Genomic DNA, 14,591 nt, shown 5'->3' with positions numbered 1-14,591 from the left:
GCTTGCAGCTTGCAGCTTGTAGGTGTCAAGGCAACCAGCTCCTTGGTTTAGGGAACCATACTGTCCTGCTGCTTATTCTGGGTGGACAATGGGTTCTTGAAACATGCCGGGATGCTCCATCTATTGTCGAGTCGCAAGGTTTCCTCGTCCTCGGGTTACCCAACATCGCCAACCAGTTCATTGTGCGCGGCATGTACCGTTCTGTAGCTCACCCCGGCCTGCCGATCACCAAGGAAGAGAGAAAAAAGAGAGAAAAAAAAAAAGGACCAAAAGATAAATTGCACAGCCGAGATTTGACTTTTTGCCAAGCGGTTCTGGAATCCGTCGGCCTGCGGGACGCTTCCGTACGCGAACCAACGCACGGTTTGACTCGAGTGACCTGTCATTTGGGCGTGTGACCGTGAATGCAATGTGCTGATGAACTGGCAAAATCCATGCGACCCTCCCTGATGCACTTGAGCAGAGGACAGCTTTGATTGATGCAAACACAGGTCCGGGGCCCATGGCAGCAGATGCATCGTGGCATCTCAGGTCTTGGTTGGTACGGAGGGACCACCGACTACCGAGTATTGCGCCTTGCCTACTCTGTGGACGAATCGAAATTGTCGCCATCCTGCCACGCCCAAACAGAGTCGCTGCCATGCTCCTCTTACCCCTGCCGCCTCTTATATCAAACACTCGAGATCAACAAGTCTGTACGGAGTACGTACCCGGCCGCATCATGCACATGTACAAAGGCCCGTGCTGCGTGACTGTGCTCGACAGCTACTAGTCAACTGTCAGACTGCCCTTCAACGGCACCTCTCGACTGCTGGTTCCGACATATATATTGTACTGCCCCCTCTGCAGCCGCCATTTCTGAGCTGTCGTGTCCCACACGCTCAAATCGCGTCTTGTCAACGGAAAATCGACCGAGACTGCCGCACCGGGCGCCAAGAACCGTTTTTCAAATCCACGGAGTTGCTTGGCTGGCCCACCAGGAATCCCAACGTACAATTGCGGCACCTCTGCCCCGGCCATGCTTCCTGTGTTGCGCACGTCGACCGTCACCGTAGCGATGTTGTCGAACAGATCTGCCTGCCCGCCGGGAATAATCGCGCCTTCGGGCCATTCGCCTGAGTTGCCGCCGTTGACGCGCTGTATCACAAGATTCGCGAGGCTGAACGTCGTGTAGCTTAGACCAAAACCAAACTCGTATCGAGGAGTGATGTTATGCGTTTCGAAGTACTTGTAGTCAAGATACACGCCCTCTGTGAAGTTGGACTGTGGGAACTTGGCAAATTGGCCGCCGGGCTCATCCGGGCCGAGCAAATGGCCATAATCTGATTCCTTTTTGGCCACGGTGTAGCTGAGCTTCCCTGAAAAGCCGGCTTCTCCGTAAAGTAACTTTACCAAACTTGTTCCACTGTCTCGGCCCGGTAAATGGGCAAAGATAATCGCAGTTACGTTGGGGTGGTCGACGAAGCCGTCGACAATCCGTGGACCGGCATTGTGAAGCACGACAACAGTCTTGTTGCATTGATCGGCCACGGTTTTGACGAGAGAGTCTGTAAAGTTATCCCGGAGGCCAGGGCGATCTTGGCCTTCCGCCGCCCATGCATTTCCAAATACGATGCATGTATCTGTGCTGGGAACTACCGCAGGCGCCGGCATTCCAAAATCATGGAATACCGCAGTGTCGTCTTGAGCGGCTCTCATCGAAATGGCGTCATATGGTGCAACAAAAACTGCAGGTGTTGCCCCGCCGGATCCTCCTCCGCCCATCATGGTGCCGTTAACAGCAATATTGGGAACTTTGCTACCTTGCCCGGGGACCAGACCTGACAGGGCGTCGCCGAGACTGAGAGATGTCAATCCATATCGCCACAAGAAGATCAGAAGGTCGCCAGGCCCGGGAGAGAGGGAATCGGCAGATCTTGCCGAATATCCGAATAGCGAAAGCATTCGAGGGGACTTCAAGGGGAGCGTATTCTTGGTATTCTTTACGAGAACGTGTCCTTCAATGGCTCCGTCCAGGAGCACAGGTAGGTCGTTATGGTCGCGACCCTCAATAGGCTCATGCGGCCGTCGAACATCAGAGGGCATACCAATGCCTGGCTTGTCGAATATGGCATCCTGACCAAAGTGGTACCATGGAGTCAAGATTCTAACATGTGATCCGTCAGTTCAAGTTAGTCAAGGCCTCGGACAAGCAAGGAGATACCTGATTGCCATGTCTGTGACTCGAGACTCTGGAACAGAACCATTCCTGACAGCTTCAACAAGATGACGACCCCAAAATTGATCTCCGCTCGGCATAACCATGTCCATTCCTGCAAGCGCTGTGGCAACTCCAGCGTGTTGAGCGTTCCAATCGGACATGACGAAGCCCTGTACAGTTGTCAGCATTATGTTCCCGAGCACGCACATGGTCTCGAGTTTGCTCACTTGGAAACCAAGCTCTGTCTTGAGGATGCCATTGAGAGTTTTACTGTTGGCACAACCATATGAGTTGTTGACTCGTTGATACGAGCACATAATGTTGGCTGTGCCAGCCTTGACGCCGTCTTGGAATGGCCTTGTCGAACGATAAGCCGCCTGATGCATGCTTTGTGGATTTGGGCTACACGGGTCGAAGAAAAAGACTCACCAGAGGTAGACTTCATGCATGGTTTTGTCATCGACGTTTGATGAAACAGCTTCGACCCCTGCGTCGGGATTCCTGTTTAACTCTTGTTCGTTGGCAATATAGTGCTGGCAATTTGGTCAGTAGGAAAATCCTTTCAAGCATCCAAGCCTTCATTCTGTACTTTGAGACTGGTCTGGACTCCTTGGTTTTGAACCCCCTGAATAGTCTGAGCCACAAGAGAGCCTGACAGATACGGGTCGACCGAGAAGCCCTCCCAGTTTCTCCCGCCTCGAACAACTCTCCAAGCTGGCCCAACGACGGGACCTAGAAGCACGTTGACGCCTTTTCTTCTGAACTCACCACCCATTGCGGCGCCGCGTCTTCGTGCTAGGTCTTTATTCCAACTGGAAAAGTAGCCGTCAGCGGGATTTCAATCCCGGGAAAGTAATGCAGTCACGAAACAAGAGCCCTGGAGTGCCCACCTTGTTCCAACATGAATACCAGCAGGATAAGCATTCACAAAGTCGGTATTTCGAAGGCCATTGCCGGCGTCGCTGACACACATTCCAGGAAAGTTGAGCCGTTTGTTGGGATAGATGCTGCCAGAGCAGCCCGTCTCCAAATTGACCCCCCCAGTGATATTGACCTAGTGCAACCAACCAACCACCTAGTCAGTGAGGCTGTATCTACCACAAGAAGGCATGAATGGTTTTGGACCTTTTCCTCTAAAGTCATTTGAGCAACCAGTGACTTGGCTTTTTCATACGCAGCCGCCCATTCTGAGCCTCCCGTCGTTTCAGCTGTTACATCTCATTAGCCCGAGGTTTGAATTCTTCGAAAGGTATGCATTACTCAGCACCCCTCAGGTAAGGCAAACTCACGCGAAGGGTAAATGGGCGGCGACTGGCCGTAGAAATAGGTATCGTTGGTAACTGCATTCTTTCCAGCAGTAGCAGAAGCTGCAGCAGCATTTGGACAGCCGTTCTGCCACACTGCCAGCCCCGCGAGAACCGAAAGCACAACCTGGTGTGTCATGATGATGGTACCAAATGTGGTGAGAGAAAAACCCCTTTCTAGCCAGGAAGGTGTATATTTGTTCCGAGCCCGTGTACCGAGTAGTAGAACCCAGCGCCGGCAATATCGCAAACGACGAGAGATTATGTCGCTCGTTTCGTCCAGTCCAATGTACCTGGCGGATAATGAATAGACAGAGGTCCGAGATCCGAGACACAAGACAAACAACAGTTTATATACTAGTAGTCGTTGTAGTATATCCCTCAACTATGGCCCCGAGTGAGACACGACACCCGGCAGGCTCGAATTCCATGCCCATACGAGAATAGAGCCTGGGCAGTCAGTCTAGCACCATGTTCTGCAATACCACTCTCCTGTATGTATCACGCAAGCGGTGAGACGGAAATCAACAACCGCTTGCGCGTGACAGGCACATGTCTCGTTGACCCGCCCGCCTGACGGCCATTACGTCAACGATGCGCCATGCTTGACTTCCCCCCCAAGCAGAAGCGCTCGACAAGTTGTGGTGACGGCCCCGGGAATCGCGGACTGCGGCGGCATGATCCACCCCGAAAGTCCGGTCTCTCCCATGCCGAGAGCGAAGGGAAAGCTTGACGCAGGGCGCAAGGCATTCGGAGAGCAATCGACGCTGCAGGCTGAGCAATGCTTGTGACAAGGCGAGGTGAAAATGCGATACGTAGTACACACAGTAGGTCTCATCTGACGCGAAAACGCAAAGACAAAACTCGCGTCAAGTCGGCAAAGCGGGGAACAAAGGTGGAAAAAAAAGGGGGGGGGAGAGGAGAGCCAGACATTGCAGTTATTTGGGGAAAGCATGGGAAAGCATCGTGCTCAAGAAGTTGTCGATGGCTCCTTCCTCGCCGCATCGCGGTTCTGGACCTGGAGTCTGGACTATCCCCCGTCAAGCCAAGCCAAAACGAGCGACGAGACGAGCGACGGGACGAGTACCAGTCGACCAACTCCGCTGATGACGTACACCATTGAGAAATACACATACCGGACCGCTTTGTTTATCCTTTCTAGTACTCTGTTGAGTTTCCCACGGTAACTTTGTTGCTAGTACTAGTAGTGCTGCTCGGTGGCTCAGAGTCACGACTCACAACCAACATCTGGAGGCACGGAGGCACAAGAGGGAGTGACGAGGGGCACCGAGTCCCAAGTCTGATGTTTGACTTTATCAGGATTCAGGACTCACAACTTGCACGCCAACTGCCGTGATTGGCGTGGCCGCGCCCACGAGGACGTGTACACGAGACAAAACCAGAAGGAGCAAGGAACTGGAGCCGAACCCGTCTTTGCAGCCGGATTCACCACCAAGACAGTCTACGAGCTGCGCCCTTTCAAAACCTATTTCTCAGCAGCCGGACTGCGCCTGGAAGCAATCGCCGTTCTGCCACACACAATGGGTCCGAATTTGGGCATACTAGTACAACATCCAAAGGTGAAAACTTTCCACCACAGGCAAGACATTCGCGTCGATATCTCAATGTGCTAAGCGTAGGCACAGATCAACCAGTCGTCTTCACACTGCTGCTGTCTTCTTTTCCCCCGACATGTAAAGCCGTCAATTTCATTACATTGTCAGCCCGCCTCCCCATCATCACATCACGTCTCCCTGTTGACCCCGTGGTATGCCTCCCATGACTTGCTGAAAATTCCCAACCACAAACCAACATCTCGAGCCTCACAAGGCAACAGCTACATGGGTATCAATGAGTCCGGGACTCTGCTGGTTTTGTGACGGACTATTCGTTTCGCATAATATGCCCTTCCGGGGATGCGATGGCGCAATTACAGGTCAGCAATCATGTATCCTGGCACGTCAGGCCCTTGCGGCGCGCCTGTCGTTGATCATGCTCTTCGCTTTGACCGTTCCGAAGTTGATGGCATTGACAAGGACTGATGATTCCGTTCGTTTGATAATGGGAGGCAATTGAATCTCTGCCCTTCTTGATGGTGCTCGCCCTCAGAACCCCAATGATGCAAATTCCCAAAAGAAATAAATGTGTCGAGTAGTATCGGCCGTAACCCATGTTACTCATACAAACTTGAAAACAAGAAGCAGACAAAGATGAATTTTGCCACCATCGCTGGTTGATGAAGGCTCACTCCAAAGTGACCATCATGCTCTCACCTAGACAGGGCGAGTCGGAAAGGGTAATGTCGAGAATTGCTACCCCGCAAGGACTTGTTTCAGGAAATGAGAAGCTTTTTTTCTTCTCTCCTTTTTTTTTCGTTCAGGTAGGAGAAAGGAAAACTGCCCAGACAAGTCTAAATTTGGACCTGAATGGTCGAAAGAGAAAATCGTATGAATGACGTTGGTAAAGTGGAAAGGCGTCATCACTGCTACAATATCAACTGCTTCAGATTGCGTTGAATAATCATGTCTTGCACAGATCCCATCGTAATCTTTAGCAGGTTGGTGTCGGTGGCATTCGTGAAATGGCCGTAAATTTCCTTCTCAGGGTTTCGACTGAGAGCTCGGAACTTGTCCAAAAAGTATTTGCTCGCGGCCTTGTAATCACCTTCGGGGCCGTGGTAGTCCGTGAATCCGTATTTGCTGATAGGACTCTTGGGTAGCTTGTCCTTGAATAAATCCATCTTGTTCAGGAAGATAATCATGGCCGACTTGGTAAACCAATGTGAATTGGCAATAGACTCCCACAGCATCAAGGCCTCGTTCATCTGATTCTGCAGGCCTGGTTAGCATTTTGACAATCCAAAAGCAAACAGTGTAGCAGTTTGAGAAGGAGGAGAGATGGGAGGGAATTCGAGGCGTACACCATCCTTATCTTCTACCAGACATTGGTCGTAACCGCTAATGGCAACCAAAAAAAGCAGGCAATGAACATTTTCAAAGCAGTGAATCCACTTCTTCCGCTCCGATCGCTGACCACCAACATCGAACATTCGGTACGTTAGTTGGCCAAGGTCGAAGACACTTTCAGTAATGCCTGTGGTTCTGAGCCGTGAGCGCAGAAGGTCCTGATCATTCGGTACGTATCCGTCGGCCCATATTCTATCCAAATCGTCAATGAAGCTGGGTGAATTTTGTCAGCGATGCCGCTCGGTCATGGTCACCAGTCGAGTCGATAGCAACGTACTAGGCCAAGTTGTCGTGAAGCGCATACTCGTTGCCTTTGGCAATTGCCTTTTTTACGCCCCCGTCCTGCCACAAGACCTTGATGGGGCCCAGATAATCGTGTGGAAGCTTGTCCTCGGGACTGATTTCGTGTTCTACGAGAATATGAGCCATGTGTTTCTGTCAGGGCAATGTTAGCTCATGATGCCTTGTCATGTCCGACTGCGATCCAAGTGCGCACGTGAGCCGTCACGCTTCACGAGCCAAGAGTCGAATTACGTTTCCTCCTTTCCTACATGGCCACGGCAGCGGCATTCAGGGCAAAGGGTAGTCAGCAGCGGCATACCTCGTTATCGGGGTTGTCGAAGCGATAATTCAACTCGGTCATGGCCTCAAATATTGTCCGGAACGACTGAATAATGTTATTGAAGACGACGGGCTTCCACTCTAGGCGTTCATTCTTGTTGAAACCTTGGGAATATATGAGCTTCATCTGCTTCAAGATGGTAGACTTCCCAGACTCTCCAGCACCTGCAGGTTGCACAACATCAGCACACACGTAGCAGCGGCAGCAGCATGGCAAGGTGGATTGCACAAGCGAGCATGGGACGCCAAAAGGCGGCAATCGAGGCTGCGCAGTCGAGCGTTTTGATGCTTACCTAGCAGCAGCAGCTTAACTTCCTTCTGCATGCGCTTCTCATCCTGGCGAATGATGCGGTCGAGTTCGCGCGAGCGAGCTGCGTCGCCATTGTTCTTGTCCCGCCCCCCAAAGCACATCATGGAGAAGAGTGAAAAAAACCCAAAGGAGGAATTGCACAGGGCCCCGGGGGAATGGAAACCTGGATTTGGTCCGCAATCGGCTGAAGAAAGGGGTCGCCAGCCCGAGGGAGGCTGGCAGGGGGCTTGCCCGTAAGCAGTCGACGAGCAGTCGGCGGCGGTGGGGAAGCAGCAGACCAAGCAAGAACAGTCTTCAGTCCGAGGCTCTGTTCTTCTTGCTGTTCCTTATCCTTGGTCGTCGTTTCTGCCCCGTCTTTGAAAGAGTTGAGTATTCGTCACGGCAGCACGGACAGTCGACGGCGAGAAGATGTCGCGCAGAGGAGGTTGAAGCGTCTCCGTCTCGCACGGCGCATGGAGGCACTGCCGGATTTAGACTGCCCCCCAAGAGATCCAGGAAGCAAGCCCGTTGTGCAAAGGGAAGAGGGACCGGATAAGACAGCACGACGCCCGGGATGGCGGGTGGTGGTGGCTGATGGCTGATGCGATGGCTGAAGGTCAGGTCGCGAGACTCCAAGTCAAAGAGACAGAGGAGAAAGAATCGGCGCGAGGCATCAGGTAGGGGAGAGAGAAGCAAGTTTCTTTCCCCAGACGACTCGGCAAGGGCAGGCCAGCGTGCGGTCGAGGCTGCGACCGTACTCTGTGTTTTGAAGACGATTACTGTTGCCCTCTTTTTTTTTTCCTTTTTTTTTTTTTTTTTGGTTGTTGTTGTTATAGCAGGTCTCGCCCGTCCTTTCGCTGCTGCACCCCCGGAGCACCAACTAGCACTAGCAAGGGTAGCAGTCGTAGTCGCAGCTGGTCATGGTGGGCATGTGGACATGTGGACGGACATGGGATAGAGCATGGGACAGAAGATATGTAGGTACATCGCACATCGAAGCATGGCAACGTGGAGCGTCAGAGGAGGTCGTTCGCAGGGGTGGGTTTTGACAGACCATGGATGATGGATGATGATGTGTGGACCAAGGGTCGTCAACGCTCACGTATAACTACTCCGTAGCACTCGTTGCTTTTCCGTCCATGCCGCGCGAGTAGCGAGCAGTCTGGTCCGGTACTGATACTGTACGACTCTCAAAGTCCAACGCGCGTCTCCGTAGGGCGTCCGACATGGCGTACTGCGTACGGAGTCCATGTATGCATGTTGCTCCTCCTCATGCTCATGTGCTTATTGCGCATGTTGCTCCGTACGCTCCGGTCCGGACCTCGTGGGGACCTGACTCAGGCTCCAGAACAACTCTGCTGCCGCCATGGCCCATGGCCATCGGTAAGAATCAGCCTCCTAAACAAGTATTCCGCTCTCCGTACTCCTGTAGAGTAACGTGGCCTTGCTTACTGATTGATGCCTTGTGACTGGCGAGGCATCCGTTTGCTCGTCAGGCTGGGTTAAAGATGCGAATAACAAGGCAACCTGATGGAGCATTGAACGACCGATGGATCATCGTTTTCGGTCAAGTCCTGTCCCCCATGCTGAGGCTCGAGATCAATTGATCCTGCCGGGAACGCTGAAGAAGCTTGGCCCCCACTCAAAAGTGCTTGTGAGATGCTCGCTGCATGCCTGGTTAAGCTTCGTGGTGGCTGCAACGAACCACTCACTATATCCAAGGGAGCGCACTCCAAGTAACTGCTCCGTACTCCGTACCGAGCACGGAGTACTCCGAGCCTGGGTTGCACGGAAATCTTTGCGGCTATTGACAAGCGCCTGCTCGGTACTCCGTCTGCAAGGTATTTGAGAATAACTACTACGGAGTATGTCGCGCGCCCTTCGATTCCAGACAAGCTGTCTCCTTATTACGGCCGGGTCATCTGTCATTTCCCGTCTTGAAACCAACAGTCCTTGTATGTACGTACAGTACAGTACTCCGTACAGTAGACATGGATGGGATGGCCCGCCGAAATTCGCCCACATGTCAGCAGTACGTATCGCCGTGAATCAAGCCGGATGTCTGCCGCCCTGTTGCCATCCCAAGGTTTGCGCTCCTCGACCGCGAGCTGCGGATGGTTGGGGCCCGGCTTTCTGGCTGTTTGTTGGTGTTGGAATCGCTGTGCTGTGGCCAATGCCAAGACGTGGAATAAGCAATACCAAATGATCCCGCCTGTAATCTGTAATACGGGAGTCAATCCTTGTCATTTGCTCGACGTCCCTGGGTGCCTGGCCCTCACGCCATGTCAGGCAGTCGCTGAGACATGTCGAGGACAAGCTCTCGGCATCATCTCGTGCTGTCCCCATCGTCTCACCATGATATGCCTACGTACCACTACTCCGTACTCCGTAGTTTGTATGGTCCTTTGCGACATGGCCTCGGAATTGGGCCCGACCTGGCGGACTATCGTGCAACCTTCTGCTGCGACTGGTCGATGTTTGCCGTTTGCCTTGAGGTGACTATTCGAGCCAGCCAACGCTGTGGCCAGGGCGACAGCACATTTGCCCGGCAGCCATGGGCATACTTGCGAAAAGAGCTGCGGACAAATCACTTCCTCGAGCGAATCAAGGTAGGAAATGCTACGCGGTTCGCAACGATTCCCCAAGGCGCACCTCGAACCTCACCTCAGCCTGTTTATCGCCATTGCCAAGTTGCTTCTAGAAATTAGCACGAATCCATCGTCCTTTGTTCAGGCAATAACGGGCATGGCATGGGACGGTTCCTCACTCCTAGCAAAAGCCTAGTCCCAGTTTGCGGTATCGGTGTGGTCCCCGCCTGGGACCCATGGTCCGTGGATCACGGCTGACAAGATGAGCAACGAGCCCCCAATTCCGACTCTGGTACTATAGGCTATAGGACAGAATCATTAGGCGAGGCACTAGCACCAATAACTGGGACGAGACGACACTTGATAGCGCTGCCGCGGCTGGTGAAGTAGTGACGAGGCTCCCATAGCTAGTTTTTGGCGGCTCAAGCGACTTTGGCAAGCCCTGTACTCCGTACCGGCGTGCAATAGAAACTTTTACCCTCTCGACCTTGAGCCAAAGCTAGCAGGCTTCTGCTACAGTCGCCCGGTATGGCTTAAAGACTGCTGATAGCTGGAGAGTATATATCAGCATGTGCCAGCGACGACGAATGCAGCCTCCAAGTTTCGTGCCAGGATAATATCTGAGTAGAATTGATACCGGGGATCCTAATGCGACTTGTGCAATGGTGCAAGCAGGTGCAGGGAGTACCCAGCCTATCAGGGTAGTATTATTATTCATGCAAGGTTTGCAGGACTTGGCGCATAGTGTGATATTCTATTCACGTGGACATGTTATCTTTTTGCCTCGAGGCCATCTCCTTGCTGGGGTGCAAAGTTTCATCAGGTCTCGCTCAGCACTGAAGCCGGAATTAAAGGAAGGGATTATTGCTCCCCACGAAGTAGAATTGAAATTGGATATTTTTGACCACAACAGAGAGACGCGATATTGCAGTGCGGTAAGCCGAGTTGATGCTCTTCAACGTGGAGGAAATCGTCGTCAACCATGAGGTCAACATGTGGCCCGAGACGCCGGCTAGCTGTCGTGAGAGACACAAATGCTCGCCTGGTGGTGGTTTCATCAGGGTCTTTTCCCAGCGGCGTTTGAAACTCGCTTAGGACAAAGTCAGGGGGATGGTGATGGATACTTTGGCTGTGCTGAATCCTGCATGATGGACGTCGGCTGGCTTCGTGGGCGTAAAGCATCTCGTCGAAGCCGACCAATTATGCGGCCATAACCACCCATGGTTTGTTTGATGGAGCTCGGGGGAGATTTGTTGTTGATCATCGCGGGTTGCAGTGGAAGAGTAGTAGTAGGGGGCCACGTCGTGAGAAATGTGTGTTGCATCGACAACAGATGGCGTGTGATTACAACGTCAATTATTCGTGACTCGTCGGTCGTTGATGACACAACCAGGTGGGTTTCATGCGACGGCACGCGCGAGTCTCGGGCAATCCCAGGCCTAGTGGCAGAATGTAGTTGTAGTTACAAGACAGGAGGCACTGTGCTCGGTAGACGGAAGATTTGGAGAGTCTGTTGGGGGGGCACGGGTGCAAGTGTTTGCCATGAAGTTGGCCGTGTTGTATGCAAGCCCATTTGCTATGGGCCGTTGCCGATTACGTGGAGCAGAGTGGTGACGAGTGGTGAGCCAACGACAAGTACTTGCTTGCAGGGAAGGCGCGACGGGGAGCCGCGCCACGATGGTGCCAAACTATTCCCAAGCATGACCAGAAACAGCGTCACCTTGGTTCCAATGTTTGGACTCGGAAATGGGAAATAACCGGTTTCAGAGGGCAGTGCAAGAGAGTGGTTGCTTTTTTTACCTCTCGGGGGCTAAAAACAATTGCATACGTACGGGGCACGTACATTCAATACATACGTCATATCGAATGGCTGGCATCACGGCGTGTTGTAGTACCAGTTTATCATTACGGAGTATTACGACACAATCAGACTGCAGCCAAGCCAGGGACATGCTCAGCATGGTGTCAATGACACGCCATGTTTTTCCACCACGTGGGAAACTAACCTACGAAGCCCATGCCACTCGCATGTGTATGCGCGGATCCCTCGGAGTAGTTTGTGACGGCGGTGCTGACAAATGACCTGGAGCCACAAGGTTGGCGGCCAACGAGCCAGGAGGTTCATCCGTTTGAGATGCGCTACTTTTTGCCTTTTTTTAGTATCTTCAAAAAAGAAGGGGAAAAAAGAGTATCTAAAAAAATGGATGCGGCTGGGGAAGTCCAGTGGTGTCAACCTACCGAGTTATACGCCGGAGGAGAATCAACAGACCTAGTTTATCCCCCACATAGCTTTTTCCAGGACTACTCCTCCAGCACATACTTTTGCTAAGTAGTAATAAGCAGCAGGCTGGCCTCTCTCTGATTCAAATGCTAGCCGTCAACTCAAAGTCACACGAGTCACAACTATTTATTGCCCACCGCTGACACGGGGCCCGTGAGTCTCAGACTCAAGCTGTGGGCTCGTCTTCCCAAACGACTAATTTTCCGAGAGCGTCTCCGGAATAAAGTAAAGCATGCTGTCGATGCCAAATTAAGGTCAAGATTGATTACTCGTGTTGATGGAATACGCAAATAGTCCACCTACTCAAGTACCAAGTACCCAGGTACACAGGTGCCTAGGGTAGGTAGTCCTTCCCTGGCTTGCTGCCCCGCGGATGCCGCCAAGATTTTTTTTTACTACGTACCTTACACTTGATTGACCCCACCACTTATTAGTTACTAGTAACTTATTAGCTTCTTCGGCCATAGACATCAGTTTCGGATGAAAAAGTTGCTTTGCTCCTGGCCCGGCTTCAGCGATCCTCCACCTTTTCTCTCTGCCCGTCTTCAGTCCTGTCAATACTCAATTCAAGACACACTGCATCCCATCCGTCGACTTTCCAACAACTCTGCCAAAAATGTCCGACATTGTTCATCCCACCATCAAAGGTTTGTCTACCCCGCGCCTCAGGGCTCGACAGAAAATGTGACCGCAATGCGACGAGCCCATCGGGAAGTGGTCTGCTTGGGAGACCCCAGGTATAATGCGGCGGTCCATACAGCTGCCGGAACATCATTCCACGGGCGCATTACTAGCTGGACCTCTCATTTGCGTGTTGGCGATGGCACCGTCCTTCGCCGTGACTGTCGTGCCTTGACGCACACTTGGCTTGAGACGACAAACGTCACTGACATGGTTACAGATGGCTGGTTCCGGGAGATTTCCGACATGTGGCCCGGTAAGAACAACGCCACCCGACAGATGGCCTGGTTTTCCTTCACGCCTCTATTTCACGAAACTTATACCTTTGCACAGGCCAGGCCATGACCCTCAGGGTCGACAAGGTCTTGCATCACGAAAAGAGCAAGTACCAGGATGTTCTCATCTTCAAGTCGACCGACTACGGCACTGTTCTGGTCCTGGACAATGTCATCCAGGCTACCGAGCGCGACGAGTTCTCCTATCAAGAGATGATCACTCATCTTGCCATGAACTCCCACCCCAGCCCCAAGAAGGTCCTGGTCATTGGCGGTGGAGATGGCGGCGTCCTTCGCGAGGTTGTCAAGCACGACTGCGTTGAGGAGGCTACTCTGTGCGACATTGACGAGGTACATATTGAACTGGAACCCCCAGAAATCCCGCCGCCACTTTTATAATAACAAGATCCGGCCAGGCCGTCATCCGCCTTTCCAAACAGTACCTCCCCAAGATGGCTGAGGGCTTCAACCACCCAAAGTCCAAGGTCCACGTTGGCGACGGCTTCAAGTTCCTCGACGACTACAAGAACTGCTTCGACGTTATCATCACCGATTCTTCTGATCCCGAGGGGCCCGCCGAGAGCCTTTTCAAGAAACCGTACTTCCAGCTTCTCCATGATGCCTTGCGCGATGGCGGTGTCATTACTACCCAAGGTTGTATGTTCTCATTTTCTCTTGAGGAAAGTGTGATGGTCCCTAGGAGTGGCAGACGTTGGTTTGAAAGGCCAGTTGCCTGGCAAGCTGCTAGACCTCCAGACCTTCTTCTTTTTCTGCCTGTCCCTTGACCTGGTACTTCGACTCAAACAACGTACCGTCTGCCCCGGGGACTTTCCAAAGGCTAGTGCCTGCTTTCCCTGCCCAGCTCTGCTCCCGGAACGGCCGGGTAGCATGACCATGACATGAGACACCTACTCCTACCCTGGGCTGGCATTTTTTCCCGGTGCCGTCTCGACACTCCCAATATACTCGCTCATATGTTGCGAAAGGACTTGTATTTTGCTGACTTGTCCCGTTTTGTTACACAGCCGAGAACCAGTGGCTTCACCTGCCTCTCATCACGCAGCTCAAGAAGGACTGCAAGGAGATATTCCCCGTTGCCGAATACGCCTACACCACCATACCTACCTACCCTTCTGGACAGATTGGCTTCATGGTGTGCTGCAAGGACGCCAACCGCAATGTCCGCGTTCCTCTCCGCCAGTGGACTCCTGACGAGGAGGAGGACAAATGTCGCTACTACAATGCGGAGATCCACAAGGCCAGCTTCATCCTGCCCACTTTTGCTAAGAAGGCTCTGGAGTAAGTGGCTGGTTTTGGGTGTATAGACTTGGAACAAAGGATATAGAAGAAAGACAAAACACGGGACAGGAACCTCTATATGAGCGC

The 14,591-nt window shown here is 52.5% G+C and overlaps 3 protein-coding genes across 3 annotated transcripts; 1 reads left to right on the top strand and 2 right to left on the bottom strand.

Annotated features, from left to right (window-relative positions):
• Positions 1-768: 768 nt before the first annotated feature.
• Positions 769-3,643, bottom strand: MAM_07860 (Glycoside hydrolase, family 3; the record flags this gene model as incomplete). The annotated part of the gene is made up of 8 exons (XM_040826658.1): positions 769-2,146; positions 2,204-2,370; positions 2,428-2,557; positions 2,630-2,733; positions 2,790-3,012; positions 3,091-3,254; positions 3,326-3,408; positions 3,490-3,643. 8 exons carry the CDS (start codon positions 3,641-3,643, stop codon positions 769-771), a joined length of 2,403 nt encoding a protein of 800 aa, XP_040675397.1.
• A 2,346-nt stretch (positions 3,644-5,989) lies between these two features.
• MAM_07859 (G protein alpha subunit) lies at positions 5,990-7,502 on the bottom strand (the record flags this gene model as incomplete). Its single annotated transcript, XM_040826657.1, has 5 exons — positions 5,990-6,334; positions 6,425-6,683; positions 6,748-6,905; positions 7,072-7,256; positions 7,385-7,502. 5 exons carry the CDS (start codon positions 7,500-7,502, stop codon positions 5,990-5,992), a joined length of 1,065 nt encoding a protein of 354 aa, XP_040675396.1.
• A 5,363-nt stretch (positions 7,503-12,865) lies between these two features.
• On the top strand, positions 12,866-14,508 carry MAM_07858 (spermidine synthase; the record flags this gene model as incomplete). Its single annotated transcript, XM_040826656.1, has 5 exons — positions 12,866-12,896; positions 13,151-13,186; positions 13,264-13,556; positions 13,622-13,862; positions 14,231-14,508. 5 exons carry the CDS (start codon positions 12,866-12,868, stop codon positions 14,506-14,508), a joined length of 879 nt encoding a protein of 292 aa, XP_040675395.1.
• Positions 14,509-14,591: the final 83 nt, after the last annotated feature.

The sequence above is a fragment of the Metarhizium album genome, assembly GCF_000804445.1.
Source record: "Metarhizium album ARSEF 1941 chromosome Unknown scaffold_37, whole genome shotgun sequence".
Taxonomy (NCBI): Eukaryota; Fungi; Ascomycota; class Sordariomycetes; order Hypocreales; family Clavicipitaceae; genus Metarhizium; species Metarhizium album.
This window is presented reverse-complemented; position numbering and strand designations above follow the sequence as displayed.